We start from the raw sequence: 27,149 nt of genomic DNA on the forward strand, positions 1-27,149 counted from the left end.
GCAGCAGTTCTCTTGAGAACAACACTGACAGGAAAATTGCCTGGAGACTTTGTTTCTGTTTCTGCTGGTAAACCCAGATAACTTCCATTTAGTTTTATTCTAAAAAGTGGTCTATTATGTAACATCTTCCTTTCTTAAATTATTATAAAACATTCACTGTAACATTTAAAATAAAATAAAATAAATAAATAAAAAAGACCATCACTTTCCACCCACCTCCCAGTTTGTGGATTTGCAAGCACAACTTAGCCCTAGGTGAACAAGCATGCAAATGAAAATATACATTTAAAGAATAATTTAAGCTAATGTTGGGGTAATGTGATGTTTCTGCAGCCATGCGGAGTACACTCTTAGAAATACAGGGCTCATCTAGGGTTCTTTGGAGACTCGATTGTTCAAGCTTTCTAAAGAGAAGTGGCTTGGAATCTTTCATAAGTACAACTTACCGTTGTAAGAGTTTATAAAGAACTTAGAGACTTTTTATAGAGAATTGGGAACCTTTTTTCTAAGAGTGTAGTGCAGAGAAAGATGCACATAAAACCGTTTCACAAAGGATGAATGATGTATCTTTTTCAAGTTTACAAAAACTAAAATTCTTATTTTTATCCTATTGTGATCTTGGAGATGATTATGCAGGCAGAAATCCTGTTCTCTCAATAAAAAATTATTTGATCTGGAGCACAAGAACAGTTTCACACAGACTCACAAAATCTGGCTCATGATGCATAAAAAAGAAAATAATAAAGAAAAAAAGGGACAAACACCCATCACCGAAAGAAACCATTCCGAAAATGAAACCCCAATGCGAGATCCTTCAAAACAAGGTGGAGGAACAGAACATAAAGGGACAGGCTATCAAAAGTCATACATTTGTATCGGTGTAAAAATGCATATGTCAGGATTTATGAAACTCAAGACCCAAATCCGGTGGACAGGTTGGACAGGGGGAATGATTCTGTGATTGCCAGGAGAAGAAAATTAATGGATGTCAAATAAATAAATAAATAAGGGAAAACAGAAATAATAAAATATGAGGGGAGGAGCCAAAGATGACGAGGGGAAGAGACCAAGTCCAGGCGGTCGGTTGTCTTACTTCTGCTGGGGGAGGTCCAGAGGGTGGCAGAGGATTTGGAGAGACGCTTGTTTATAACAGAGTCCACATGTTTGGGAAGGTTGACTGCAGAAATTGAGCATCGGCCTGTAAAACCCAGAGCATACCGAACACACACGTTGATGGACACTGCTAATGGATGGAAGTGCTGAACATCAGCAACAGCGTGCCATGGATGAAATATTACAAGTTAAAATGATGTTCAAATTATAGGATGTTCATCAGGCCCTTCTTAAAGTGACTTAAAGTCATTTTATACAGTTCATACACAAACATAAATAAGCACTGGCCAAACAGAGGGAAAAAATAAGATTTATGCAATATGTCATATAATTGCTTTTTTTTTTCTTTTTGGAAGGCATACTTGCTTGATAGCATTTATTTGCATCTGAATGAAGACTTCTGTACAGTACAGTACTGTAAATCAGTGAAAATGTCCTTCCTTGGAGCGAAGAGATTGTGCAGCCTTCAGTATGCAGTACTAAGCTGCACTGCAGTGATTTAGCATAATCCCTAGATTGCTCTGCAGGACACGATTACTGTTCATTTTAATTCAGCAGAGCCAAGTGAATCTTAAAGCAGGATCAGGAAAACTCATAATAGTTTAAGGGGAAATCATTACTGAAAGACCCGACTAACTCAAGTCTGTTCTGATAGAGGTGGTGGTGGAGTCCGACTTCTGTCCGACTCTGTCACCTCCTCATCCTCACAAAAAACTCTCTGGTTAAAAAGAACAGGTTTCCAGAGCTTCAAATTTCATGCTAATTCCACCATCAGTGTATCGTCTTGTAGACTCAATATATGTTTTCAATATAATCACAATTTACATTTTAGGGTGAAGTTTAACTCTCCAATATTATCCAGAAAGGACTGGACATCTTTTACTCCAATTAAGTCACACCTGCTATCTGAATGAAAACCGTAACAGGCGGAGAGGTAGTACCAAAATCCTAACAGCCAATCCTACTCTCTGTGAATAAGGCAATACTCTGAGGCCTATATTAAGGGAGCTCTTTAGCAAGAACCTTAAACCCCTCAGCTGAGTTATAAATATGTTCCTTCTGTTTATCAGCCCAGGATACTGTATTTAGGTCAAAACATCACATCTGGAAACAGTTGTTTTGATCACACTTGGAAACACATGTAGACAAACTGAACATTCTTCTCCAACAGCTAAAAGCTTTTCAAGCCATTTATACACCTAACCACAAGCTTTCAGTCACAATCCTGCAAATTAGTAACTAATAGTTTATATTAATGTGCGAATTATACCCAGTTCAAATTTGAGTGTTATGTAAAACTTTCATATCTCTGCCTTTTATGGCGACAAGGATCTTAGACTATACACCCAACACCTGAAACAGTCTACTGTTAATGATCTTTACTGTTCTACTCAACTGACCACATGAATGGAAGGATTTCATACTATAACAGTCATACACACAGGTCTGTTCATACAGGACATTTCTGTAAGAGAATATGGTCTGCAGTCTTCTGTAATAGAATAATTGCCTTTTATAAGAGAACAGTTACGCTTCGGTGAGTATAATTCTATCCTGTAAAGTCGTTTTTCTCATTATTAGTGATACAAATGAGCATGCATTTACAGTGTAAATAGAAAATGTTGGGAATTTTGCACTTCTTACTGTGTAATTTTTGCAGTATCCTGAAATTTACTGTTATACAAAGCGTCCTCCCAAAGTATTGGAGCGTCAAGACCGATTATTTTGTTTTTGTTATACATGGCACATTTGGGTTTGAGATCAAACCACAAAGATAACACGATAGATCAGAATTTCAGTTTTTTAATATCCTGATATTTATGCCCAGATGTGATAAACCTGAAACAGGGCAAGTTAAGGTGAGTAGAGGTATTGAAACAGTCTTAAAGTAAATAAATTTAACTAACGATTAATATTTGGCTTCACATTCTTTGCTTGCAATATTTGCCAGTCTTGTACCACAGTTCTTCTTTTATTTACAATCTTTATAATAAAGCATCACCATACTAAAAAAAAAGATGACAATTCATGCATATTTGCAAGTTTTTCTTTAAGGGGGTCATACAGTCATTTTTCAAGCCGTTTGGACTGAAATGTGTGTTAGGAGAGTGTGTACACAACCACTCTACAATGATAAAGAGCCGCCCAGTGATTTTCTTTTCATTTATTAAAATAACATGCCCCTTCTGAAATCAGGCCAATCTCAAATGCCTGTCGATGTGACGCCACACCGACAGAGGCCGCTCCTACTATAGTTGATTGACACTGGTGTTTTAGCAAAGACCCGCCCCGAGTGAGAAGAAGCTGTCGGCCATTGTTTTTCAACGCTGGAGCAAAATGTCGCCTAAGCGAGTGTGGTGTACAGTTGTTGGGTGTAATAGCGAACACAGCAGTCGTCATTCACTACCGACATCTAAGCCGCTGAGGACGCAGTGGCTGAATTTAGTTTTTGAAGCTAACGTCCCCGCCGATTTACCTAAATGCGTTCATGTTTGCGCTAATAATTTTTCACCAGACTGCTTTATAAACGAGGGTCAATATAAAGCAGGTTTTACTAGGAAGCAGCTTCTAAAAAAAATCGATCTGTACTAACGCTTCGTGTTCTTGCTTTATCTTCACCAGGCTCAGTGAGTGTAACTTCTTTTTCTATGAATCTTTGCAGATCGCCTTTTCTAATAATCGCGATGAATGCAGAGTGTAAGTTAACTTGGTTATGTCGTCTTCTCTATGTACTTCCGTCTCTATATAATTTCTAATCGCCCGTTTATAATAAACAATGCATTAAGGTGATTGTCTAGTTGCAAACTGTGTACGTAGTCGGAAAACTATATTATGCTTACCTTTGTAATGCTAGATGGTTTATAACGATGTCTGTCAATGATTAAGAAGTCATGTTAACACATCAGTTAACACATCGCGTTCGTGTCTCTCGCAGTACGCTACTTACTTTGTGTTAGCTTCTCCGCTTTTTTTGTCGTTGCTCGCGGCAGTGTAACAGCCCGTTAATTCATGCCCATGCAGTGATGAGAAAGACAATTGAGTCGATGCATGTCCATTCTTTTAATTCCTGCATTGTCAGGCGATATTACAAACTTCCAGGTGGGTTCCGTACTTAAATCAAACCAAAAACTACTCAGGCTCTACATTCCAGCTTATCTCACATTTTCGCGTTTTCGCACTTCGGACTGCATTACCCACAAAACATTGCCCACACTGCTTTGTGAAGCAGTGTGTTGTGAAGACACGCCCCACAGAACTAGGGGGCGGGCTCAGCAGAGATCATAAGCATTTAAAGGAGCATGTACTGAAACAGGTTGCTGAGAACAGAGCTAGTCTTTAGCAAGTAAAAGTAGTGTTTTTTTAAACAACCATTGAGAATTTTTAATTAAAGTATATTACAAACTTTTCATTAAATATAAGAATCATATTAACATTTAATGAAAAATGGGACTGGATGACCCCTTTAAAGGAGGTAGAGTTTTGTGTTTTGTGTGTTAATAATGCATATGAATATCCAACAACTGCACAGTGTCAGGTGCACATCTTTGTGGATGGCCTTAAAGTTTTCTCATGTTAGAAAAAAGAAAGCAAAAGAGGCAGACTCAGTTTAGGAAACTAGTAGAGTCTAAAATGACAATTTAAACAACAAGCTCTGTGCTTCTCACATATAAGAATGTTGCTGGGCAATTTAATAATGTTAATCTCTGCCTTAAATACTAAACCAGACCAAATGGTGAGTTAAATCAGAAACTCTTGAGCTTATCTGTAGCTGCACATCACTCATTAACATCAAAATGATTACTATTATATATATTGTATGTTATTGACAGCAAAGCTATAAATATTAATTAATATAAATAAAAAGATTTAGAAATGGTGCTAATCTTTACACATGTTTCTGTGCTACTCACTCTGACTCTGGCTGGAGCTGGCACTCAGGCCTCCAGCCCATGACCATCTCTGCTGGCGAATCTCAGCCCATGTCTTTTTTGTAGACCTCTGGATAGCAGCTTCATAGCGTTCCTATGCACAAACACACAGGATTCATTTAAAAACTCATTCACATGATGACTACAGAATATCACAACTAGGAATTAAATTTCTAAACAATTTTAGCTCTGCTTATTAATACTTTCGAGTTCCTACACATTTGGTCCTTAAGCTGATCCTATGATGGGTTCTCACCTTGTTCTTTTCCAGTTTCTGTTTCTGTCGCTCCTCAAGAGCAGCCCTGCGTTTCTCTGCTTTCAGCCTCTGATCCTCCAACTTCCTCCTGCGATCCTGTAACTGCTGCTCTCGTGACTGCCGGGCCCGTTCCTCCTTCTCCAACCACTCGGACTTTTTAGCGGCTTTACAGAAAGATCAAACACACAGACACTCGTTAGTGCTAAAAACAGACAGTTTTGTTTTTGAACAAATTTGACTGCAGTCTCCTTACTATCTAAACAACCTAAAAAATTCTCAATAAATAATGTTCTGGATTAAAAACGTCAGGAGGATCTGAACTACAAAGCCAAAAACGGACCAGCCCTCACCTAGCTAAAGGCAATCATTACACTCTGCTATGTACCACTCTCCCTGGATGGTACAACTACAAGAAAAAACATTAACGCTCTACTTTTTTTTGGCACCTTTGTGGCAGACTGAACTTCCCCTGGCTGTCTGAAAAGCTGAGTCACCGTCTGTCGCCTAATAAAGACCGTAAAGACGAAAGACTTCCCTTTTTACCAAACATCAAAAAAGCTCTAATTTAAACATTATAATTTAAAAAAATTATTCTTGCTTTACCAATTCATTGTATTTACTCCTCACTAACAGGTAAATCTTATCCTGAACCCCTGACCTATAAGGATATGTCTTTAATGTAATGATATCATTTACATCCTTAAGACTGTATAAGATGTGAATGCTATGCCTCCAAACACTAGGATAAAGAATTTGCCAAAACAACAACACCTAAACAGTTATAATGATGAGTAATATCCCATGTGCCCAAGTATAATATATGGCATTATGTATGAGGCTTCACAAGGCTTTATAACACGTGATAAACCCCACAGGGGCTTAAATATCTTATTCAGCCTGCATGAAAAATTACCACTGAAACGGCCTGTAATGCATACTAGTTATTAAACTAAAACTATCCAGAATTTACATTAAACCTATAGTGAAGCGATTGTGCACTGTACAGCTAACAGAGCTCACATCTCAGTTTGCTACACTTCATACAAATAAGACCCGCATATCAATAAAAATAAATAAATAAATTACTCCAAATCAAGTAATGCATCACAGGCTAAACTGCAACTATGATACAAAAAAAGATAAGAGTTATGTAAGAACATGTTCTTAGCACAAGAATAAATTTCGTCCATCTTTTGGTTTTATTATTTCAGAAGGTCCTGCCTGAAGCAAACAAAACAACAAAGAAGGCTATAAAAATTTAGGAATGTGATTAGGAACCACCTGACACACTATTCAAACTTATAATATACTAAACTAAAAAGCTAAACCAACTTTGCAGAAGAAACGTGGTTGGGAAAAATCATGAAAGACTGTGACCAGAGATCACTGCAACACTGAAACTGCATCAAAAAAAAAAAAAAAAACTCAGCAGCAGAAATCACAGCTATGTTTAATAGGGTACACAATGTGACACACAATGTGTGACTGAGAGGATTCGTACAAAACAGCTGTGTGCCCATAAAAAAAAAAACACTTGTGAGTGGGACTAATCAGAAATAATTGGACTTTTGAGTAATGGGAAAAGGTCCTGTGGTCTGATGAGTCCAGACTGACCATATTCCTGAACGATGAGCACATCAGAGTAAGGAGAAAAGCATATAAAGCGATGCATCCATCATGCATATTGGCCACTGTACAAGACTCTGGGGGCAGTGTTATGATCTGGGTGTTATGTTTGTTGGAAAGGTCTACACTTTGCAATATATACATGGCAATAAAATGACAGCAGCCGTTGACCCGAAAGTACCGAATTACCTGCTTATTACATCAGTAGGATTTTTTTTTCTTCCCTGATGGCACCGTCATATTTTAGCACTCACAATGTGAAAGAGTGGTTCTGGGAACATGAGGAATCAGTTTTACACATGAACTAGCCACCACATTGTGTGCTGTAATCAAAGATACATGCAGGCAAATGAAATATTAGTGGGGTTTTTTTTCGATAAATTTTTGAATATTGAGTTTTCTCATTCTGACCTGATGGCCTCATTTAAAAAAAGAAAAAAAAAATTTTTTTGTGAACCTGGTGTCTCTTTTTTAATAGTTAAAAAAAAAAAAAATATATATATATATATATATATATATATATATATATATATATTTTTTTTTTTTTTTCTTTTTTTTACATACATACATATCTATATGTTTACTCTCAACAGAAAAGATAATCATAATAATTATAAGTCTGCAGTTATGGGCATGAAATGAACAAGTTACAGTGGAACCTTGGATTACAAGCATAATTCGTTCTGGAAGCAATTTGGTTTACACATTGTTGATTATACCAGTAAGAGACGTGCACTTAGACTCAGCAGGGAAGACAATTACCCACAATTTCACAGCACAAGAGAGAAAAACCTTTGGCTTAGTTGTGATCATGTGACGCTCGGCATCAAAACAAGAACACATGCGTGATACAAGACTCGGTACTCGTAAACCAAGACTTGTTCGTTTTCCAAGTTAAAATATACAGTATTTAAAAAATCTTTCCTCGGCCCTCGAGAACACTCGCAAACCACGTTACTCGCAATCCGAGGTTTCACTGTATTTAATTTCTCTATTTAGGTCAAATAACCAAATACAAAAATCAGACCGTTTCCTGCCAAGCCAGTCTGGGCAGGAGAGCTCTTTCGGGAAACAAAGGCTATGCAGTAAATTATAGTGAAATTAACACTGATGCAATACCAAACAAAACACAGAAATATAATCACACATTGTATAAGCTCATGTGGCAATAGGTACAAATACGTTGCACACGTGTATTCCACTGGTCCTGTTCCTAGAACGCTCTTATGCATTATAGTATATCTTTGCATGTTTGTATCAATACATCTTATTGTCTCAAACAACCAGCTCAAATGCCATAGGCCCATAGCCCTTACCTTTTTTTTTTTTTTGTACAAAGAGTGTTTAAGTCAAACCGGGGCTTTTAATTGTGCAGAGTAACATTTATAAGACTAAAAAGATATTTATTTCTCTATCTAATCCCTACACTAATGCACGTATCCCAGTGTTTCACTAGTGCTTGGTAGAAGGTAGAAAGCCATGATGGAACTGCCTGCATTGTGTCTAAAATGCTGGCCTCCCAAGTTTTCCCTTGCTGAATGGTTACAAGAATGACTGCAGTGGGCTCAGAGCCACCTTGGCCAGGATCATCTTTCTTATAAGCTTATGAACTAAAGTGTTTTAATGATGCAAATCATTCGCCCGCAGCTAAAAGACTCATCACTTGCAGTCTCAGTGTAAATGTCAGTTTTATGCCTTCATTCCTGTAAAATTTTCATAAATACTCATGCTTTGCTTTGACTAAAAACTAAGCCAGCCCTCATTTCAAACTGTAATCTCTGAACAGAGAAGTACAATCACCATGTGCTTTATTTTTTTAAATGAACAAAACATGTATAAAAATGTCATAATGGCTCAAAATACTTAAACAAACAAATGAAAAAACTACAACCACTACAAAATGTACTGCCTTATTAGTCAAGTAAAGGGTTGCTTCGTCCATAGATGAATTATTAGTAATGATATGAAAGAAAAATCCTGTAGTTTGACCTGAGGTTTGAGAAAAGATGAAAAGAGAAAATGATTTGAGAAAATAAAGATTAAGAGAATGTTAGGCAAATGACTAATTGAAGAAACCAAAAAGAGAGAAAGTAGATCAGGCTTCTAAGTGTGTCCCAAACACTGACAACCACCACCACCATCACCACCATGGACACTTAGTGAAGGACTTACCTTGAACCTGGTCACGTTGTTCTGGAGAGTGAGAGAGAAGACAAGAGCACCTGTCAATCATGCAAAGCAGTGCAGTGCTGCTATATGTACAGCCATGTGCATCAGGACAAAGACTCAACACACATACATATTATAGCTTTGGGAGGCTTTATACAGGAAGGGATTTTTGGTGTGTTAAAATGTGTTGAACAATGAGACATTAAAAAAAAGGTTTATAACCAATTTACTGTTATTTTCCTATGCAGTATACTGAGTAAGGACAGTTTCGGTTTATAGGGTCTTTTCCGAGTTAAACTAAACATGCTGAAGTAAGTAAGTAAAAACTAGCCAAATGTGAGTGATTAGTTAAAAATAATACAAATAATAAACAATTTAAAATAATTCACATTTTAAACGTTGCATGACTTCGTAGCATCCAGCAGGAGGCGCCATCTTCTTGAAAACCACTTACCAAAATATTTAGCCTTCTCTTCTCTCCTTTCCTTTGCCAACTTTTGTCTCTCCTCCAGCTTTACTGCATCTAGAGAAGGACAGATTCGGAGACAGAGACCAAGAAAGAGAGGAAGTGAGAGAGCGATGAAAGGAGGTATTGTGCAGACGAGTCCAGACTCACATCTGCAGTGCTATAAAGCATTGAAAATCAGCACAGAGGCTGGCAGCAGTGACAGACTCCACTCTCAGCACTGCGTCATTCACACCACGTCTCCACAGAGGATTCGAACACGCTCTGTGGTTTAAAACATGACATGGCATGCTGTAATGAGGAAATAATTAATGAAAGTATGGTGTGATGCCATGCTAAAGGTCATTATTTCCCTACAAGTGCATAGGAAAATAATATCTAATATCTATATAATATCTCTGGGATTACAATTATTTCTATAAATTAAAGACCACATCATACTTTTATCTCTTTATTATCACTTGTGCTACAACAGCATTTCCATTACCAAGCAAAAAAAACAACAAAAAAACAGCTTTTTCGGGTGACTAAAAAACAGGAAAACACAACGACCTTTCTCCTGAAGTCTTCAAAGTTTATAGCATTTATTAGAAAATACTAGCTACTATAGATTACAATCAGTACATTAAAATTAGCATCCGATTTGCCTAACCGCGAATACAATCTTACATATGTATATATATTTATTTATTTATTTATTTATTAGGACAACTTTATGATTCTTAGCTTCCGTCACTAAATGGCTTGGACATCACTGTCATAACCAAATCCGACTATATCATTTTGTTTTTTATGTTAAGGTAAATCATAAAAGTCATATATCTGGTCCTGCAATCAATCAGTCAGGATTGCAGATTTACTAAATAAACCTCAAACCTGATCCAACTTTACACTGTAATAATTGGCACATACTATAACTTATACTATACCACAAACATATACATAACTTTTGACATACACTGCCAAAAATCTATTATTCTTCTATAATTTTTTCATGTATTATTTATAGACTGCATGACGTGGACAGAGCTTGATGCACTTGATTTAATTCGTTACTGTTAATACAGTATGTTGATGCTGGATCCTCCATGTAATATAAGAGAAAGATATATGAAATGTAGAATTTTTTAGGGGTTTTTTTTTTTCCATTAAGAAGTGTTAAAGAAATTTTACACAAGAGATGCATTTACTGGGTTTTTGGTTCTTGTTTTAATATGTGTTGTTACAGGCATAGAACATTGCAAATGTATTTTGTGCATTTCATGGTAGATTTAGAAATCTAGTGCAAAACAAAAGAAGCAAAGTCTGTATGCCAAAGATGTCTTAACTGACAAATTATATTTAAGGGCAGGGGAAAAGTAAGTTATTTTGGGCTGAAATATTCATTTAACTGCTAATCACATTGTCTTAATCAGCTTATTTTCATCAGTATTTGTTTAGGAGGGAGCAGCTCGATTAGAATTTATGTGGCTGAACTGGCTAAAATATGTCTTACACAGCAAACTGGGCTTTACCCACATACACACCTCCTTTAGCTAATCAAGGTTGTGAATGTTGGGCTTTTAGGAGATCAGACTGATTTAGGTCAGACTGATGATTATATTATTATTTTATTTATTTATTATTAAAACTGTTACTAGGTACTACTAGACTGGACAATAATGGGGAAAATGTGTATTAATTTCTAAAGAAAACAAAAAGATTGTTTTATTCCTTTTTACTGTAATAAACAATTAACCAAAGCTACTACAGACAGGTTCCATGGCACCCTGTGCTCCACTTTGCCTGATATTTATAGTGCACAAAAAAGCTAAAGAGTCCCATGAGTTGCAAGAACTGATGAGCAAACTACATTCATCATGTTGAGTCACTCAGTCCGAGGCAGAAAAAGGATTCTGACCCAAAAACAGCACATGGTGAAAAGCAGTGGAATCTGGACTGGATTGCAGGAGGGAATATAAATCACTTTAAATGTTTTTTTTTTTTTTTAATCACGTGTTTAGATATAAATTAGTTCATTATTTTAGACTGTTGCATTAAAAACAACCACCACTATGAGCACAACCCTATAGCTACTTTTACATGCAAGATTTCTATCTGTTCACATGGATCTATACAGTATATCACATGTGTTTCCAAACCCCAAGCCTTAAATCAGAATAAAACTTTATCATGGCTTTTAATCTGCCAGAAATATAAGAAGCAGCAGCAGCTTTTTTTCTCCAACTTTGAGATTAGATTAGGCTTTCCATCTTTTTGGATATCCCGCCTTCTGCATCATGATTGGTTACAAGCATTCAGTCTAATCTATGGTTGGATAAATACTATATTGTGTACTAGATGTGCCCACAACTTCATCTGCGTGGAATTTGACTACACACTCATAAGCGCGTTTTTTAAAAATTGTGCAACGGCATCTGTTAAATTTTGTAATTAACTAAAATTGTTACATGTTATTGTGAAGTGTGCCCAATGAAGGTGTGGGATCGCATTTATTATGAAGATTTTAACTGCACACATATAAGTGCGGATTTAAAGAATTTACTGAGCCACCTGTTGAATTTTCAGATGAACTAATGATTCTTTTTAAGGTCAATTTTATTATGATATAAGGGCGTTTTCTATTTTAAGGTTAATGTAGCTTATCTTCTCTTCCTGTGAGCGACGGGCAAAGAAACAAAGCCTATATGTTACCTTAAGCTCGGACAAATACACCTGTAAACCCCATTAACTTTTGTTCAGTAGTTTTCACTCGATGCGTGCACAGACAGACAAATTGTCCAAAAACTATCTTGATGTGGTCTATTATACTCCTTACAAATTATTATTATTATTATTATTATTATTATTTATAAAACTCAAGTCAAGTTAAGTCAGCTAATGTCACCCCGATGTGGGGCAAACCTGCATAGAAGGAATACATTTATTCCTTCAGATCGGATTAAGTGTTTACATGAATGGAATATTTACATTTAGGCATTTGGCAGACACTCTTATCCAGAGCGACTTACAAAAAGTGCTTTAAAGTTTACATCATTGGATACATACTTACACTGGGTTAACTAGGTATTAGGATATTAAAAGGTTTGTATTGTACCACTCGCTTATTTCCAAAGAAAATTAATTTCAATTGGACATTAGACTGAGATGTTTATATGATGCTAATTTACCTTACGTCATCATATAAAATCACAGAAGTAGATATATAGTGTATATAAATAAAGTATCTGATGAAATTCAATTATATTTTTAGTCATATAGTATTTTAGTCACAAAGCAGTTTATTAAAATCCGGATATAGCTGTAGATCTTTAATAGACAAGCCAGAGGCGTAGAAAATCCCCTTGACATAATGATTAAGCGAGACAGATGCAGTGTTAAGTGCAATAGAAGAATCATCAGTACGAGAATATTGTGAATAAGCATACTTTAAAAAACAGGAAGGTGCATAAATTCTGAGGAAAAGTCTTCTTGTTTTATGAGGGCTTAAAATGATCATATTGACCCCATTAGTGAATTATCCCTTTTGGATCACCTATCTTGGGTGTAGTTAATAATTAAGCTAAACATGATTAATTGTGTGAAAATTAAATATAATACAAAAAGCATGCCTTTATTCAAATCCAAAAGTCAATTTGCCCAAAATATAAGTGTGCTATATTAAGAAGATTAAAATAGCACACAGCAGCTTAAATGTTTTAATGTTGATATCAGTGAACAATGAAATCCGTTCTGACGGTTCTTAATCTCACTTTCTTAGTGACAAAATCATATCCCCCCCTATGGCTATGTTTCTCAAAGATTTTGGCATCTGTCAGAAAAAAAGAACAACATCAATATATCTGTTGGTTGTTAGTTTCCTGCAGGGATGCTTGAGAAAAGATCAGCTTCAGATGAAATATGAATTGCCTGATGCATTGGTGTGCTCTGCATGTATTCCATTAAAGGTTTGTGCATCAGCTTGTGCTCCAAATCCCTCCAGTTAACTCATCATTCTTTCCCTGTTCTCACTGAAGTGTGTCATAAATGTAAATGCAGTTTTAATGAACTCTCAGTCATTAAAATGATGCTTACTATGTTTACTGGTGGGCAGAGTGGATTACCGGAGAAACAGAGGCTCTCTCCGCAATGTAAATGTGCATATATTTTGTTAGAGAGGAGATCAGCACTCAAAGCAAGTGTTGCAAATTACGTGATTATGTATAATCATCGGGTACTTTCACAAGCCATCTATTCGGTACCGGCAGAACAGACTGAAAACCTGCAGCCTGTAACTATGAGAAGAGACGACAACTATAACAGGAGCATGGCTCTTTAAAAAGGGAAGGAATAGTTCATCCATTAACATCGGTGCATCCAGGTCATCTAGCATCAGCAAGAAGAGCGTCTCCATAGCAACGAGCCCTAGTCCTGTGTTCAGGAGTGAAACTGGCAATAGAAGCGCAGAGCAGCGTGTTCTCTCTAATGCTGACCGGACACTCCATAAGGACAGGCTACACACTGTTAGATACCACCTGCAGAACTTTCAAGGTCACTCTGTACTGATGCATGCTGGGATTCATTTATTCTTGTTCTGTTTTTTTTTTTTCTGTAAAACATTTTTAAAGCATGCATACATCATAATTATATTTATTCACCTTTTCACGGTGTTTATATGCTTCCTAGCAAAGCCTTTTTTCCAACTGGTCTCTTTAGCAAGTGGTTTTCATATGGCCACACACACAAAGTGTTTAGCCCCAATCCTGAAGTAATCTTAATTACACTCAATTACACTTTTTTTTTAAGATTATTATTATTATTATTTATTACCTTTATTCTTTATTACCTTTCTTAGTTAACAACTGTGAGCACCTGTAACCGAGCATAAGCAATTTCCCTCTGGGATTAATAAAGTTATTTGAATCTTGATTTTGAATCTCTATTTTTTCGTACCTGTGATTTCTATCATTGATATTTGTGCTCTCCAATCACATTCATAAGTTGTTTCCCGAAACATTTAATTTTTCTTAAATCAAGTATTTCTCACAGAAAAGTATTGCATTAACACATGTTTTGCTCTACACATGTTTGTTCTCTTTGTGTGTTTTGGAATAAAACAAAAAAAGGGAGAAAAAAAGCAAATTTGTCATAATGTCACACAAAACTCCAAAAATGGGCTGGACGAAATTATTGGCACCCTTAACTTAATATTTGGTTGCACACCCTTTGGAAAAAATAACTAAAATCAGTCGCTTCCTATAACCATCAATAAGCTTCTTACCTCTCACCCGGAATTTGGGACCACTCTCCCTTTGCAAACTGCTCCTGGTCTCTCATATTGGAAGTGTACTTTTTCCCAGCAGCAATTTTAGGATCTCTTAACAATGGACTTATTGCTGGCCACTTCTGAACTCTCCAGCGATTTGTTGCCATCCATTTCTGGGTGCTTTTTGAAGTAGGTTTGGGTTCAACGTTCTGCTGGAAGACCTACAGTAAGATCTCGGACGCAAACCCATCTTTATGACACTGAGTCCTACAGTGCGACCCAAAATACTTTGGTAATCCTCAGATTTCATGATGCCTTGCACGCAGTCAAGGCACCCAGTGCCAGAGGCAGCAAAACAAGCCCAAAACATCTTTGAACCTCTGAACATCTTTAACAACTGCAGTCTCTGTGTCAGCAGTGCGGTCCTCATGGGTCTCCTGCCATAACGTTTCATTTCATTTAAATGTCGACGGATAGTTCGCGCTGACACTGATGCTCCCTGAGCCTGCAGGACAGCTTGAATTTCTTTGGAACTTGTTTGGGGCTGCTTATTCACCATCCGGACGATCCTGCGTTGCAACCTTTTATCAATTTTTTTCTTCCGTCCACACCCGGGGAGATTAGCCACAGTGCCATGGGTTGCAAGTGCCATGGCTTCTTAACAATGTTGCACACTGTGGACAAAGGCAAATCTAGATCTCTGGAGATGGACTTGTAACCTTTAGAGATTGTTGATATTTTTCCACAGTTTTGGTTCTCAAGTCCTCACACAATTCTCTTTTCCTCTTTCTGTTGTCCATGCTTAGTGTGGCACACACAGACACACAATGCAAAGACTAAGTAAACGTCTCTTCCTTTTATCTGCTTTAAGGTGTGATTTTTATATTGCCCACACCTGTTACTTGCCCCAGGTGAGTTTAAAGGAGCATCACAAGCTTGCAACAATCTTATTTAACCATAATTTTAAAAGGGTGCCAATAATTTTGTCCAGTCCAATTTTGGCCATGACTGTATCATTACAAGACTAATTTTTCTTACTTTGCTTACTAATTTGACTTTAATAGGGGTCATTATTATTATTATAATTATTATTATGATATGAGACAAATCCATTCCACCCTGTATGGCACTGTTTGATTGCCATAGCTTTGTAGATGTACTGCTAATAATCTTTTTTGTTCTTCCATTAATGTTACCTAAATGAACTTGTGGTTGATGATCAAGGATGCTTTTCTTTCATTTTTTTAAATAAAGAAATATGGCATACATTATGATATGGCTAAGCATGGAAAATACTAAACATTTTAATATAATTCAATACTTTATTAAATTAAATATTTATGTTTAAAACTAGCTGCAATAATACAATTTATTCAGGTTTATTACAGTACATAGTTTTGTTAGTGTATGCCACCCATGTTTTCCTGTCTTCCTAGCACTTATCAATAAAATGGCCTGAACAAAGCAGGCTATTAAAATCCTTCCGGCTGGCACACAATAAATAAAATGTGATGTCCAGTCAGGTTGCACTGCTGGTCCTTTCCTAAAGATTGAGTAAGCTGGTGCCACACCAGGTCGATCAACATTAGGCTTCATCATTCACCTCAATGAACTGATCCATGGTCAACATTAATGGAACATTATCTGTGCATTTTAGTTCTGGTTGCACTTACAGCAGCTAGAGCATGGAAAACTATATTGTATAAAAACCATCTCCTATTAGAAAACATCCTGGCAAGGTGCTGGTTTCATTTAAAATTCGAGACTCCTTGAATAGACCCTAATGAATAAATTTGCTAGTCTGGGAACAACAGACTGGAGAGCAAATCTATAAGAACTAACTCTAGACTGCCTGGTAGATCATGTCTTAATCATTCATTCATTGATTTCTCCTGCTTTATGCATGACCCAGGTAGCAGAATTTCCATCGCTGACAAAGGGAAACCCACAATAAAGTTCTGAGATACACACAGACAGTATCTCTTGCTGAGAGTTAAAGCAGGTACGTTGAGATGACAACACTACATGCTGCACCACCGTAATGGTTTAATCACACAGCTCTAAATATTAGGCATAGTGCGAAGGTCAGGTCATGTTTGTGTGTTAAAAAATGGCTCGCAGAACTAACTAAGCACACAGTGCCATCTATTGTATAGGAGAGCATGGATGCACAAGTGTACTGGGGTACAGAACAATATTACTGAAATTCAGACATGGTACAAAGCAATCGTCATGTGTAAACAGCCCTTAATCATAATATTCAAAATAATTATTGAAATATGACTATAAAACCACACCCTTTTACCATGTAGAATGCACACTTACCTTTTTTATTGTGTGGACTGGGTGTGGAGGTTGACTTTGGAATGATGTCTGGTCTTGCACCAACAGTGCGGCGTTCAGTTTCTTTCCTTGAAGGGGTCTTCGATTCCTTGCATTTGCCGATGTTGGCTTTCACATGCGAAGAATTGGGGGAATCTGACAAATAAAGAACAAAAGAATATCAGAAGCTGCCACAAACAGGAATAGCTCTATGTTCAAATAAAAGCATTGAGAATAGCTAGGATATGGATATTTGTATGACCACAACTGATTGTGCTTCATAGTTTCATAAATACGTTTATTTCCACTATGCCAAATTACTGCATCAAGAAAAAAGACAACATGCTTCCATCCTATACTGACATGCTCACAAATATCAGAACACAGGCAGCATAAATACGGACTTACCAGAAAAGGAACGGGATTTTTATTTCCCTCTATAATCAACACAATTATGTTAATGATAAAAAAAACAGCAGTTTAAAGCACAATCTGGCCAAGTTGGAGAAGAATAGCAGTGAAGCTGTGCCTCCTCTGTAGAGTTATTGTATTGATTTAGCAAAGTAAAAGAGGAAGAACAGCTGATGACTTCATACTTATAATTAAAGCATTTAAGTCATTAGATGTTACAGAGGGCAGGCAATCTGTCTTATGAAGGAAAAATAAGTACACACATAAACCCTGCTATATTAATCTCTACTGTGCATTTCCTGATTTTTATATATATATATATATATATATATATATATATATATATATATATATATATATATAATATAAAAAATACTATATTAATATATTAATGAGACAATTATAGGTTCACACACACCCCACAACAATCAGCCATCTATATAACTTTCCACCATTCCTCTCCACCTTCTCCATGCTTCCTCCATTCAGTTCCAAAAATGTGTAAAAACTTTGCCAAGGAACAGTCACGCTGAGAACACGATATGGAGTGTTCACATTATGCTAATGTGCTCGACTTTGGGGTCACGAGTACTTTGATCCATGTCTCATTCCCTAGTGTAAAAGCGCTCTTAAGAGGTCATGGCAAAATCAAGAGCGAGTCTAAATGACAGCTGTGATTAAGTTGTTGTTTTTTTTCCCTTAGGAAGAGGAATTACTTGAAGGAATTGTCAATTGTCACTTGTCTTGTGCATGTGAAAATTTAAATAACAACACAAAGGCCATCAATTCAATGAGACAAGTTCTAGTACAAGCTCAGTCTCTTATTCAGCCATGTCATAGATGGCATGGAGCTTATATCTAAGAGATTTTAAAAAGATGATTTTTTTCCTCCACATGAACCTCCAATTATCAACATGGCGAATTTAAAAAGAAGGAAAAAAAAGTGGAGAAATTCAATCAGGGATCTTTTTTAAAACATTACTGCCTTATGATGATTTCCATGTAATTACCCAATAAAACGGACATAGCAACCTCCTTCTGGTTGCAGTGTTATAGAGAACTCTTCATAATAAGAACATGATGTGGTATGTCCAGAGAGATTATCCTTTTTGCACAGCGATACCGTTTTCTTTGTTGAACCTGAGGTGTGGCCGGAGACACTGCTGAGCAGATTTATTTTTTTTTATCCTGGATGACTTGAAGCAAAGTTCAAGAGTTTAATTACATTTCATGGTATTTCCGCAGTACTGTCTGAAACATACACATTTTACATATTCTTGGTGAACACTTAATATACCTCCGTATCAGATAGTGTCTCGGCTGTAAACAACTAGCAAGTTGAACATTCCAAGTTCTCCAACCAAGGCAGCATGAAACCTTGGAGAAGATTTGTCTAGATATAGCTCCCAAAACTGGAAGGCAATGTAAAGGGAGGTTCTGCAGCACAGAATTCAATATGAGTAATTAAATCCTGAACCAAACCCACCAGGAAAATAATTAACTGTAATGAATGCTTAAATCACTAGAGGTGATTCATATTTACTGACTAGAATGCACATACATCCGCTACATGTACATGGAACATTAATCCATCTAATAGCTCTCATTCAGAATAACACTTTATGAATAAACATTAACCTGGGTAAACCACATGAGGCCAATCCAAATCTATTCATAAATCTATTCAAACTAGAGTTCAGCTAATAAAGTATATTGAAATATAGTAAGTGCACATCCAAACAATATTTTACCTTGCAGTTGAACATATAGAGAGAATGAAGATTCTGGACTAGACTTAATATTGTATAACTATCTGACTAGCTATCCATCGGTTATAATATGTTAGCAGCCACAATTTATTGTTGTTAATCCTCTATTCTGTTCAGGATGTTAAGTTATTTACTTTCATTAGGAATTTAATTATTTAAATAGTTGTTAACGATAAGGTTTGTTTTGCATAATGTTTCTTCATAGCTCACAAATCTATAAATTGGACACCACAAGAGGGTGCGCTACAGAGCAAGGGGAATGCAAAACTAGACAATGTATTTTTATCGACCATGTTTTTAGACAAAAAGAGGTAAACAGTATTTTCTGTTCTGGAAGCCTTATTGGTTTGTTTAAGGTAGTCTTCATTAATTGGTTCTACATAACTAATTTGGTGGGATTGTACCAGTACTGTTATAATAAAACAATCGTTGCATCCTAATGATTAACCGATGATCGGTCTTTAATCTGTTCAACTCTTGTTTATGTAAAATGTGCAATCCTTGTTTCTGTACAACAAACCCGTGGGAGTGGGATAGGCTATAGGAGCTTTCACTTCCCTGGTGGGCTAGCATATGTCCTGCTCATTTGTCCAACCTTCAGAAGGCATGTCTGCAACAACAAAAAAATCCTGTTGGCGCATCTTTGATTACACTGTAAAGGAAGCACACTGTACTAACATACTATTTAAAATGGACCTGGATAAAGTCAAGGTAAAATCCCTGCTCTTCTCACACAGCTACGTTACTGCTCATTTGGTCATAAAAACTATGGTCTGATACGCCAATCCAAACACGCGAACGTGTCTCCATCTGTTTCATCAATAAAAGCAAAGTGTACAGGAGCTGAGTCAGAAAAAAGCCTCAATGTTAGCAAGCAATCAATGGTGGAAAGAGTGCATAATGGGGAGGAACTGTGAAATATGTGTGTGTGTGTAAGAAAGAGAGAGAGAGAGAGAGGGCAAGATAGAGCGCGAGCAAGAAACAGAGAAAGAAGAAGAGAGAGAGAGTAATTTAGACTAACTGAAAACACTATCTTGCTGTGCTTCATGGCAAGGTCATAATTCTTGCTTTGTTTAGAGAGAAGTGAACTCATCCACAGGCAGTTCACACGCTCGAGGCGTAATTTTTTTCCTCTGAAACCTTGTTAGAAGGATCATAATGCTTGCTATCAGGGAAAACCCACAAAAATGTTTTATGTTAGTTAATTAAATATATGTCATTCTGTTATAGATATTTGAAGATAGTTAGTTAATTTTAAAAAAGAAACTGCACTATTTCTAACCAAGTTGTGGACTATTGCACTATGACAATTACTGATCTGATTGATTAACTAGAGTTTATTAAAAAAAAAAAAAATGTTAGTCAAATTGGGATTTCAGAACAGCCCTGCCAAACAAGCCATGCTTCTAAAGTCTCATCATGTGCTTTAAAAAATGGAAATTAGACAAATAGGGGGTCGGAAATGGTAGCAAGTGCTGTCAGTGAAATCCAACATAGTAAAGGGGAGAGGGACTAGAGAGAGAAAGAGCAGAGGAACTGGAAAAGAATAGAGCTGCATCTCATTTCAGCAGGAGTGAGAGGCTAATGAATTACCTCATCCTCCCTCCGACACCCCTCTCCCTCACACCGGATGGGTGATGTAAGAAGTAAGGGTGCCCCTCATGCGGGGGTGGGAAAAGGACGAGAGGGGGAGTGAGTATGTGTGTCTGTGTGTGTGTGTGTGTGTGTGTGTGTGAGAGAGAGAGAGAGATGGGGAGGAAGAGATTATGTTGTGAATATTTTTTTTTCTTCTTTAGTTTTAAATCCAATTTTAAAATATTGCAAAATAATAAGTAAAAGACATATGATCTAGATAACATTTATTTTAGTGACACTCGGAAGAAGGTTGTTTAGGCACCTAGGGCCTGTGTGCATGCATGTGCATGTGTGTGTATTTAACTGTGTATTTTACTGAGCTCAGTGGAACTGTCTGGCCATGCTGCTTTCTGTTTCACTGATGAAAAACATCAAGCCTCAGTTCATCAGATCAGAAAACCACCTGCAGGAAAACACTCATCCACATCTAATTCACCAGATTCTGCTTCCATGTTTAATAAGCGTTTTACAAATGTACAAAATATCCCAGGACATCTGTTCCCATTTGTTATGCTGTTCTGTCTTACATTTACTCTTCTGGTCTAGTTTCTTGCCTTTAGAAGCATCACAAACTGCCACTATTTGGCTCTGTGAGAGCAGAGATCACTATGAAACCCACTTCTGAGATAGTTAGCAGCTAGAGATCACTTTTTTGCAATTCTTTTGACTCCAAATTCAAGTTTTAAAAATTTATTTTCAAATCTATGTCTGTTTGCATTTTAGGCATAAAATACTGCAGATCCCTTTTAACCCTACAGGTGAGATTAGAGGTGGGAACATATTCATTATTTTAGGAAATTATTTCCTAAATTTGCTTAGAATTGCTTTATAAAATCATGATACTTGAGAAATAGCAATACAAATCGAATCAGCAACTAGGTATCGTGATGATATCCTATCGGCTGATACCTGGAAATTTCCATCCCTATGTGCAGCTATAGGAAAGTGCTAGAGAAATATCAGTCAGCACTTAATCAGGCTAAGCTTGCTGATTGACTTGCTTGAGAGACAAAAAATTAATAAACAATACCATTATGTCTGAATTCAAACAGATAACTATTCTCACATTCAGCCACACTCGAGCCTTTGTTACAGCCTGGCCTGCTGCTGCTGCTACAGATCAGTCAGTGACTCGATTCAGCACTGTATTCTCTTGATTCACCCTGGGTTTTTTTTAGTCAATTAGGTCAGAGAGTCAATTAGGTCACTTTACTTAAGGTCAAGATCCTAAACTTCCTGTGCAGTAAGTCTGTATTTCTGAGAGTGCATAGGCTTGCTTCAAAGACTTTTCAAGACATAAACACATTCATTCTGTTCTCCAAGTCAAGCATGACTGCTTCGATAATTCCAGTCTGCCAGTTTGTTCGTTAGTTTCCCTGCCTTGTTTAGTTTGGATGAATTAAAATCTGGGCCTGTATTTAGTAAGCATCTCATAGTAGGAAATCCTCCAAAAATTCTCAAAGTGATGCAATTTTGGTCCTACTTTTAGGAGTAAGAGTAAAAGCAATTAATGAACATTCTTAAAATAGGAAATCATTCCTATCTCCATCAAAATGTAGGTGAGTTCCAGGGTGGTTGGTTAGGAGCAGCGAGTAAATGGCGTTTTAGTAACAATGATTGACACGGAGCTCATAAAAGATGGACTAGATTTGTGGGAGTTGTGGGCATCATTTATGGCACACACATTAAAATAACTGTATTTATATATACATTTGATATATTTATATTAAATTAAGTGTACACAACTTTATTTAACTTTATTTTTCATACCCCCGTTTTACTCATCCCTCAGGGGTAAGTGCGGCAAACTGGCACAAAGTTGGCATTGACAAATTGCCTCCACTTATTTTTTATCTTTCTATTTTTTTATCTATTTTTATCTATCGTCCTACACAGCTCTATTATAGGGACCTAAAACAGTTGTGATTGGAGCAGTCTGATTAGCATAACATCATGCAGTCTAGTCACACATCTATAAGTTTTGTCTATATGCATAAAACTTTCATACAACTGCTGCTGATTTCACCATTTCGCTTTTGCACCATTTAAACTACAAAAACCTGTGAAAACTACAACGCCCACTATAACCTGTAGCCTTGTTTACAGCTCTCAATGTCATAAAAAAGTGACGTCACACGCTTTCCTTGGCATAGTCCTACTCCTTACTGGGAAAAAAAAGTAAGAAGCTTTTAAGAAGCTTTACGACGTTAAAAACTTTTATGTCCTACTCTGAGCTAGGAATATTTTTAGTCACTCACAGACAAACTGCAAGGGGTATGGTGCAAGCTTGAGTGAGGCCGCTTTATGCTTATCAAACATGTCCTCAGGTAAACAAGTTGAGGTTCAGCATATCGTTGATCAATATAAATATTTGCTCTGTTGTCCTGCTCAACTTTAAGGCTGCATGTTTTTTTGCAAAGTGCAAAGAAGTATTGTATTTTCAAGACATTTTCTCAAAGTCCGTGTGGTATTCCGTTAGTAGTGAGTTTGGTTTAAAATATACAGTACTACAGTAGACAGATTACCACAGTATAAGAAAACGTCAGTTGTGCTGGTTCTTCATGTCACAGAGCTAAATTCTTTCATAGGAATACATGCCAGTACAGAACACAGATCTTTTTCCAGGATTAACATTCCCTTCCCTCCCTAGGCTGGGACCCTGCACCCTACTGACTTTAGCAAAGCAAGTTTTTATGTGATATGAGACACTGCGGCAATCACAACTAAGAGTGTGGCTAGAAAGCGCAAGGAAATGGTACACAAGGTACTGTTTTTCTAAAGGTGTTGTATTAAGTGTCACAGCCACTTCAGGACAGCCGGCATGCCTCTTGCACTGGTTTTAGACCGGATTGATGGGTTCAGTGCAAATTACCAAAGGTGAGAGAAGCCGGCATGTTGAGGTGGTTTTCTTATAGGTTTTACCATATGATCTCTGTCGAACACCTCATGAAACCATGAAAAGTAAAATGCAGGGCAAAACTAGTACAAAACTCAGCAGGTTAAACATACATAGCAAAATGTACAGTATCTGTAAATGTCAGTATATTTATGGGGTTAAACATGTAGAGAGAAAATGAATACATTAGCCAAATTCAGTATGTACTTCTGGTGCCAACTACCATGTCATATCTTATTACATTATAACAGCTAATACTTTTCAGTCTAGTCAATTCAATTACTGGGTAACCAAAACATCCTGCTTTCACTTTCTCCAGGGACTATCTAATACATTTGTGACTTATTCACCACTGATTAAGCAGTTCCACAAAACTGCATGCATGGTTAAAGCTATGTTTCCTGAAGTGTTCTATAAAGTAATATAGAGCGGTTATGTCCAGAATAACCAGAGCTCCAGGCTCAAACAAACGGACACTTCTCTCAGTGACCTGTCTGAGACGAGTGATTCACTTGACACGCTGTCTAACAGATCTGTTAGACAGGTTTTTCCACAGCAGTCGCTTCATTAAGACATGCACAAAATGACTTAGGAATGTTCAATAGGTACATTTCGTCTTTGTTGTTGTTAAGATTTAGTCTCCAACAGTTATGGGAGTTTCACATTTTGATTTTTTTAGTCCTTCCGCCCATTCCTAAATATGTTCAAGAAACTATGTCCACAGGATCTCCTGAGGCCGGCAAAATGCCTTCAAACATAAACAACAATTCAGGACCGGAAGTCGGTTTTCCCAAATCTCTTTTCTCAGCAACTTTCACTCAGGCCATGGCTTAAACGATTGTGTCATATTTTACACGTATACCAGGTTATCTGTACAAAAAACAACTATTGCACCTATTATATAAAACAAGTGGAAAGCAAATGTTCAGATGTGCTGCAAAATCTCAGAGTCAGACCATTAGGTAAGCAATCACAACAAGTATCATGTGAACACTTAACATATAATTGCTTTAAAAAAAAAAAAAGGAAAAAAAAGTGCAGAGCTCTTAAATACACAGCTTTGGGTTTGCAGCTCCACCCTGTCGTTGTGAGGGAGCCCCAGAATACAAGGCCTAATTATGGGCTGCAAAGGAACACACCCAACCACAGAGCTATTTGACATCATCTAGCCTATTCAGGTCAGTGACAAACCAACGGGATCTAATGACATGATCCTGACCCCGACCCTGAGAATACGAGATCACAAACTGGATGAGAGAACGTCTTTATGAAAGCAAGTCTAATTAACTGATGTCATTACCTAGCAGCCATGATAGAACAATTGATTAGATCTGGCACAATAGGAGGACTGCTTATTACAAAGTTTTTTCTGTTATGATCATGATCATGAAGTTTGTAGTAAAAGCCTTCCAGAAGCTTGCAACATGCAAAAACTGATTTTTTTAATCTATACTTTTTAACACAATACAAAAAACGAACTTTGTTTTTGTACACGTTTCTGCCAACAACCTCCAGAGTCTTGTAGATTGCAATCTGTCTGGCTCTGTGCCATTTTGTGAACAGGTTTCCAGTGTAAAAAAAACAGCTTTGCATATGAATCAGCTTTTCAGAAGAAGATATAGTCACTTGAAAAAGTTAACCTGGTTTTGTAGGAAGCACCTCGAGTTGGGTAAACAAGATGATCCTGTCTAGATCGTTCTTGCGCACATTTACTGACAACTAATTGACAAAACTAGATATCAAAATCTAGCTTGTGTGACTACCTATGTATACACACAGACATGTTTATAGATATGTCAGTGACCTCTAGCTGTCCTGGACTAGCTCTAATTTTGGACGTCTGCTGACTGACTGAAGTCTCAGTCCGCCTCGTGAAATTTGCAAACCCCTCTTAAAATATACAGTTTGTGAATTCCCCTCTCTCACTCCATCCTCAGCCAAGTGTGAATTGAGGTGGAGACGCTAATGTTTGAAAGGCACTGCTTCTAAAGCCCTTCACTCATTATTTAAACATGCCTGAAAAGGCTAAGATACATCAAATAAACAGCCTATGATGAGAATCGGACAGTTTTTGGCTTGATCTGCCCTGACCAGCTATCAGCCCCAGGTAGCACAACAGAAACGCATTCATGACTAATTAACCAAAAGGTACAGTAATACTCATAACTGTCCTGCTCAGCAAGAATTATCAACAAATAATCAAGTCCAATACACAGTAACTGGCTAATGGTATATGACATTTTGCCACAGAGGGTACAAGCATATAATGTAATAAAGATTTTTAAAATCAAGTTTAGTTCAGTTAATCTAAAGCTACAATAAGTATTCCCAAAACACATTAATGTAACACGGATGTATCAAGTATGACTACAAAAAAATCTTTCCTAAGTCAGTAAAAGTCTCTACTGTGTGCAATAAAGTCATAGTTTGGCATGAAAGTGTGAGAGTGTAAAAGTGTGAGCAAGTGTGTGAGAGCTCAGTGTCTCACGGCATGTGATTTAAATGCCGCTTGGGTCCTAATGACTAGCGCTCTGATGATGGTGTGATCCTGTTTAAACACACACTCAACCCCTGCAGCAGTGCTACTGCAGTTTCCTCTTTCCTGCTCTCTCTTTCATGAATCCTCCCACTCACAATGTTCATCTCTACAGGACGGTTTATATTCTATATGATGACAGGGCATAATGGTAGGCTGGAAAAAGCAAACGCAAACTATGAGCCAGGTGTCATAATCCTGCTAAGAACTGTTACGAACATAGGAAACTAGACAGAAGTCAATTTATTATTTTTTTTATCCATGAGCTATACTTATTTTATTATTATTATTATTATTATTATTATGTTGCATGCTAAAAAGGAGAATAATTAGGATTTTCACAAAGAGGATTTTTATAATCTATTACTCCATTTTCTTGTAAAAAATAAAATAAATTAAACCACACTGGGAGATTTTCTGTGCATATTCTTGCATGTTATTACTCGCTAAATAGGATAACAATGAAGAAGTCCTTTTCCTTAAGCCATAAAAAAATATATATACGTCAGCGTTTCACCTGGGTAGTCATTAAAGGATAATCAAGGTTTAGGATTCTATTCGAGAAGCTCAAAGCCAAATTTATCTTTCTCTGTTATAAAAATCGTCAATAGAGACATTTTACAGTTTTTTCCCCCAGATCTTCAAATTCCTGAGTGAGATCTGCTGCTCATTGTCCCTGATGTTACTGTAAGTGGATGCAAGTATTTCATTGCACAAAAACAATCCAGTAGCAATGTTTATTTTAATCAAGAGCAAATGAATAGAAACAGATCAGA

At 36.8% G+C, this 27,149-nt stretch overlaps 1 protein-coding gene across 4 annotated transcripts in view; it reads right to left on the reverse strand.

The window, feature by feature from the left end:
• The window catches only part of map7d1a (MAP7 domain containing 1a), a 46,326-nt gene that overhangs the window by 10,860 nt on the left and 8,317 nt on the right, over window positions 1-27,149 (reverse strand). Inside the window, exons 2-7 of one of the 4 annotated variants that reach the window (XM_053495037.1) lie at window positions 17,130-17,282; window positions 9,548-9,616; window positions 9,097-9,117; window positions 5,299-5,462; window positions 5,025-5,136; window positions 1,094-1,198 (exon numbers count right to left, since the gene is read on the reverse strand). In XM_053495037.1, coding sequence (XP_053351012.1) covers window positions 1,094-1,198; window positions 5,025-5,136; window positions 5,299-5,462; window positions 9,097-9,117; window positions 9,548-9,616; window positions 17,130-17,282 — 624 coding nt within the window. The remainder of the gene's footprint in view (window positions 1-1,093; window positions 1,199-5,024; window positions 5,137-5,298; window positions 5,463-9,096; window positions 9,118-9,547; window positions 9,617-17,129; window positions 17,283-27,149) is intronic. The other 3 variants (XM_053495038.1, XM_053495039.1, XM_053495040.1) reach the window with 3 other exon arrangements.

The sequence above is a fragment of the Clarias gariepinus genome, chromosome 4 (assembly GCF_024256425.1).
Source record: "Clarias gariepinus isolate MV-2021 ecotype Netherlands chromosome 4, CGAR_prim_01v2, whole genome shotgun sequence".
Taxonomy (NCBI): Eukaryota; Metazoa; Chordata; class Actinopteri; order Siluriformes; family Clariidae; genus Clarias; species Clarias gariepinus.